Source organism: Salvelinus sp. IW2-2015, linkage group LG7, assembly GCF_002910315.2.
Source record: "Salvelinus sp. IW2-2015 linkage group LG7, ASM291031v2, whole genome shotgun sequence".
Classification (NCBI taxonomy): Eukaryota; Metazoa; Chordata; class Actinopteri; order Salmoniformes; family Salmonidae; genus Salvelinus; species Salvelinus sp. IW2-2015.
The window spans coordinates 9,555,709-9,561,708 of record NC_036847.1 but is presented as its reverse complement, the minus strand read 5'-3'; the positions used below and the strand labels follow the sequence as shown (position 1 = coordinate 9,561,708).

The following is a 6,000-nucleotide window of genomic DNA, read 5'->3' as shown; positions in this document are numbered from 1 at the left end:
GAGTCACCTGTAACAGGTCGCTGCAGAAGGCCTGATGCAAAACACACACAAAAAAGAGCCAGTGGTCAGTGGGCTGGGGTTTTGACAAGGCCTGGCCACTTGTTTATTTATGGCCAGGTTATAGATGTACGATGTGTGTGTGTGTGTGGTGTGCGTGTGTGCGTGTGTGCGTGTGTGCGTGGTGGCGTGTGTGCGTGTGTGGCGTGTGTGCGTGTTGGTGGTGTGTGTGTGTCTGTGTGTGTGTGTGTGTGTGTGTGACCCCATGATATATATTGCGAACATTTTTCAGCAGAAATCCTCCTCAAATCAGGACCACGTTCCTACCTGCTTGTTTGTCTCTTGGGTTGGCCCATGCCAACCCCGGGTTGCAGATTGTCCAAATTTACCTGTCACTACAGAGTGGGGAGTGAAGAATTGAGCAGTCCTAGTCAAGATGTGGATGTTGAGCTGGCGTGGCTGCATCAAGGGCTGCCAAATGATTGTACTCCAATCCGCACTGGGTGGCGCATCAATGTTTCTCCACCACACCGTGCGCTATTGCAGTGTTAATTGACCCGATAGTCTTTTTGTGTGTTTTTTCGTGACTATGATGTAGTGACGGAGTGAAAAACCTCTGTTTTGCTTCTAGGTTTAGTGTTCTGACCACTGAATGCGGTTTGCCTATTCATCATATTTACATTGCGTGTGCTTGAATTGACAGGACGCACAAACACACCTCCATACTCTCCCACCGATGGCAGGCAAGGGGGAAAACCTGCGCGATTGGTGTGTGTGTGTGTGTGTGTGTGTCAGAGCTGCAGTGACAATGTGTCATGTGAAGAAGCGCCAATAGTAGATTAAGCATCATGTTGCCCACAGTGTTTAGACTTGAGGCATTCTGGGTCATTACTGTTTGTTTACACAGTGGAACAGGCCACTCATTAGACACACCTCTCTACCACTCTTTCTCTCACTCTTTCCTCTCGCTCTTTCTCGGCTTCCCCAGCTTCCCTTTTTCCGTACCACTTTAGCCCTACCTCTTCTCGTCATCCCACGTCACTCTCATCTCTCTCTTGCCTGTCTACCCTCTCTCCTCTCTCACTCTCTCTTCTCTTCCTCTCTTCAGCTCTCTCTCTCCCTCTCTCTGCTCTCTCTCTACTCTCTCTCTCCTCTTCATCTCTCTCTCTTCTCTCTCTTCCTCTCTTCTCTTCTCCTTCTCTTCTCTCGTCTCTCTCTCTCTCTCTCTCTCTCTCTTCTCTCTCTCTCTCTCTCTCTCTCTCTCTCTCTCTCTCTCTCTCTCTGCATCCCTCTCCTCCTCTGCTTCCATGTCTTTCTCCCTTTCTCTTTCAACGCAGTTAGATTCAATGCAATGAGCAGTATTGGCATTACAACCTACCATCTTTACATTACCTGCACAAATATATAGAAAAGATCTGAAATCTAATTTCCCCTCCCTCCCCGTGTGCTCCCCAGGTGTAAATACTGTGACCGTTCGTTCAGCATCTCCTCCAACCTCCAGCGGCATGTGCGTAACATCCACAACAAGGAGAAGCCCTTCAAGTGTCACCTGTGCAACCGCTGCTTCGGCCAGCAGACCAACCTGGACCGTCACCTCAAGAAGCACGAGCATGAGAGCATCCCCGGTGGGTCCCCCGTTCACCTAATTAACCCCCAGCCCAATGATGTTGACATGTTTCGATATTTGTGTGGGTAACGTGGATTTGCAGTCACTCGTTGTCTGTCGACTGCTTTCAAGGTAAGGAAACGAATATGCCAAAATCCTGAACAATCCCATTCGACATGAACAGTTGTTACTTGCCGCCTGCCATCTCTTTCCGGGTTCAGGATTTATTTACCAATTTTATTCCTCCCTGGCGGTGAGTGTCGTGTACGTAATAACGTTGACATGTATAGTGTACACCTTAGTGTCTCATTGAAATGTACAGTTGTCGTCCCCGATTCCAGCTGTTTATTATAGCTTCAATATGCCGTGGCTCACGGTGGTGTGTTTCCTGCTTACAGTGAGTCAACACTCTGGGATCCTCTCCAACCTAGGAAACAACGTTTCCTCTCCCAACTCCGAGCCAGACAATCATGCACTTTTAGATGAGAAGGAGGACTCGTACTTCTCGGAAATCCGCAACTTCATCTCCAACAGCGAGCTGAACCAGGCATCAAGCTCCACAGACAAGAGGTAGGGGGGGACACGCACGGACACGCATAGCTCAGAACAGAGCACACGTAATGTTCTCAACAAATATGTGACACTAGTCAGAAATGGGTTTTTAATCCCAGTCTCCTGCCACAAGACTGTGTGAGCCCGGTGAGCTAAAGCCAAGGCATTAGCTTGGGGAACCAATACAAGTCTTCAGGTCTCAGGCAAGGACATTCATCATCACGCAAGTGTGGTTCAGCGAATGACCTCTGTTTACATACCGCGCACACACACACACACACACACACACCAAAACAAGGACCTTTAACTTACAGACATTTATAGTTTTTATAAAGGTGTGTGTTTTTTTAAGGTGTCCATTTGATTGGCTGGTTAGGAGTATACTGCAGTTGATCTAACGCTCTCAGCCTTCCTAACACTGTCTCTACTCCCCTGTCAGATGTGTGTCTATGGTGAAACTGTACATACTCTGCCCTCTAGTGGTTGAATGTTACTCCAACAGGCTTTAGGTGGAGTACAGTACAGTATAGTAGACACAGTTCAGTACAGCTCTATAAATGCCCCCCCCTCCCCCTCAACTCTGCTCTGACAGTTCTCAACGACTAATTTCTCCTCAACTGAAAGAAAATTCCCAGGTTCTAACCAGGGCTAGACATTTACCAGAGCTTCTGGCCTTCTCTTGTCTTGTCTACGGCCCTGCGCACACAGCTAGTGCTTAGCCCGGTCATGTTCATTAGTGCACACCTTAGTAAAATGTTTTGCAACTGAAAATGAAATCATGCATTTATTTTTGGACAAGTCCAGGTAGGTTCAGTCTGTTTTCTTGCATTTGGCTCATAATGAATACGAACCAGGTTCCGAGGCAGTGGTGGGCGATGTCGGGAACATGTACTAGCTCTGACAGACGTGTTCTGGGGGAAATATGCGAGCCGTCTTCTTCAATAAGCCCTAGGCAGGCATGTTGGATTCTTTTGATGACACGTAATGGTTCCTCCTTGATTTCGCTCTGCCGTCTTCATGCCAGTAGGGCTGATTGTTTTTCTATTTCTCTCTTTCTGTCTTTCTCCCTCTCCACTCTCTTTTCTCTCTCTATATATCTGTCTTTCTCCTCTCTCACTCTCTTTTCTCTCTCTATAATCTGTCCTTTCTCCTCTCTCACTCTCTTTTCTCTCTCTATATATCTGTCTTTCTCCCTCTCTCACTCTCTTTTCTCCTCTATATATCTGTCTTTCCCCTCTCTCACTCTCTTTTCTCTCCTCTATATATCTGTCTTTCTCCCTCTCTCACTCTCTTTTCTCTCTCTATAATCTGTCTTCTCCCTCTCTCACTCTCTTTTATCTCTATATATTTGTCTTTCTTCCTCTCTCTCTCTCACTGTCTTTTCTCTCTATATATCCGTCTTTCTCCCTGTCTTACTCTCTCTTTCAATCTCTTTCTGTCTGTCTGTGTCTCCCTCTCTCGTTCTCTGTCTTTTTCTCCCTCCCTCCCTGGTCAGTAGACATAAAAGTCAACAGAACTCAGGGGTAATTTAGCCCCTCTGCCATCTGGGATCAATAGTGCAGAACCATCCAGAACAAGCAAGCCTGGCATTTTAATATCTGTAATTCAAAATAAGTGCTCTGTTTTCTTGTCCATCCCAGACACACTCACACGCAACACACCACACACACACAGACACTTTGACTGAAGCGCCCCCCCCCCCCCCCCCCCCCCTTATTGAACACAGCACACAAGCTGTGTGTATGCCTATCTGTGCGCTCATGCGTCTCCTCTCCACAAAGTGTTTGTAACAAAGTCAAGTCGGTCTAGTCACTTGTCTCGCTCGAGTGTTTTTCCCCCTTCTCTCCTGGACACTGTCTAGCCTGTGAGGTAAGGAGTGGTGTATGGGGCACTACACAGTGTGCGGAGGGCGGGGACAGTGGACATGTGTGTGGGGGGGATAGAGCTGGACTGGCGTTTCTTGTGCTCAAAAGTTGTGGGGGGTAGGCCTGTTGTGGGGGGTAGGCTGGCAGTGCAGGTCCTCAGGGAGACTCCATTTGAGGCAGTCTCCCAGGTTGCTAACACAAACACACGGCTGACGTGTTAGACTAAGTGACAAAACGCAGGGCCCAGCGTCAGAGCCGCGTCCCTATATCCCCCCACACAGCCCCTGCCAATTTGATTATACAATATTTAATCTAGATTGAAAGAGGAGAAAACAAGCACCCCCCACCACCCCTCTGTCCCTTTCGCTCCCCGAAGGTATCCTGTCTGGTTTGATAAATGTCCGTCTGTCCGGCTTCTCGTAGGGTAAACGCGCTCCCCCTGAGGAAATGACATCATGAGTCATGAAGCGGCGGAGACCGAGGTGGGGGGCTGGATAATGTAAAGGCGGCAGTCGCAATGGCTGCTTTGCAGTGCAGCCATCGCCCCCCCACACACACACACACACACACACACTCCTACACACACACACACACTCCCACACACACACACTCCTACACACACACACTCCTAGACACACACACACACACTCCTACACACACACACACAGCATCCAGAATCGGGGCCCGATCGAACCATTTGAGCCATTCTTGCCTATATACTGATTCTCAGGAATTAGCCAATTTATCATTCGGCTCCGTTTCCCCTTTGAAACGGGTCTCGACAATTGTCGACACATGTGTGTTTTCTTGGATAGTGGGAATGGGGCTCTGCTCGCTGTCAACGGAGCTCCTGGCAGCTTAGTTATGGCTGTGCAAAGTATGACTCATTGCCTATTGACAGACAGACATGGGACAGACAGGCAGACAGACAGAAGGGGTGCCTGGCCGTGGCCCACTGAGGGAGCTAGGGCAGTGGGCCTAGAAAGACCAATCAAAGTCCTAATATGGAGGTAAGAGGGCCATCCTCTCCTCCCGTCTTCTCTCCCTCATCTCCGCTCATCCAGCCAAAGCAGAATGGGTGGAAATAGCGAGCTGAGCAGTGAATGTGAGGAGATGAGGAGAGAAAACGGATGGCATTAGATTATTTGGATGCATAGTTCCACCTATTAAACCCAATGGGGGTCAACCAAGACATTTTAAGAATATAATAGATTGTATTTTATTGAAATGAAAGGAACCAATTTTTTTTGTTGCTAGAAATAAAGCGCAAAATCAATAAGGTTCTCGTCGTTGCAGGTCAGAGGTTGCGGAAGAGGAGCGTCCATCTAGCCACAGCCTGTCCAACTCCAAGATGGCAGCCCGGGGGCTGGAGGAAGAGGAGGAGGAGGCGGAGGGAGATGACGAAGAGGAGGAGGAAGGCAGCCTGACAGAGAAGTCTCAGGACGAGGCGCCTGAGTCCCCCTCCCCGGTCACTATGGTTACGCCGGAGGCGTACGAGGACGAAGAAGAGGAGGAGGCGGAAGAAGAGGAGGAGGCCACACCGCTAGCCATGAGCTACGAACACACCCGCAGGTATGTCCTATCTGGTAGAATACAGACATAGTTACACACAACTACAGACAGCACACAACACCTCCACAAACATACCCACCCAATCACAACAGCCACCTCTGTCTCCTCCCGTTCCAACTAACAAAACTAATCAAATGTAACAATGCATGACCTGCCCTCCCTGTAATGGCAGTGCAGTGAGGTCAACGAGAGCTAGACGGTGAAAAAAGGGTGTCGGGATGCAGATAGAACTCTCACAGTTCCATTCCATGTCTACCTGTCTGTGCCTGTCAGTCTCTCTCTCCCCGCACCGAGCACAGTAGCTCCAAATGGTTGAGCCTTTCAGCTCCCCCTTTCCCTTTCAGTGCATCCGTGGTCCTCTCTCTCTCTCGGTGTCCTCCATAGCCCCTATCCCGTCCGTCTCCATCC

The 6,000-nt window shown here is 49.1% G+C and overlaps 1 protein-coding gene across 1 annotated transcript in view; it reads left to right on the top strand.

The window, feature by feature from the left end:
* The window catches only part of prdm16 (PR domain containing 16), a 33,202-nt gene that overhangs the window by 22,556 nt on the left and 4,646 nt on the right, over window positions 1-6,000 (top strand). Inside the window, exons 11-13 of the mRNA XM_070444623.1 lie at window positions 1,453-1,622; window positions 2,002-2,173; window positions 5,317-5,592. Coding sequence (XP_070300724.1) covers window positions 1,453-1,622; window positions 2,002-2,173; window positions 5,317-5,592 — 618 coding nt within the window. The remainder of the gene's footprint in view (window positions 1-1,452; window positions 1,623-2,001; window positions 2,174-5,316; window positions 5,593-6,000) is intronic.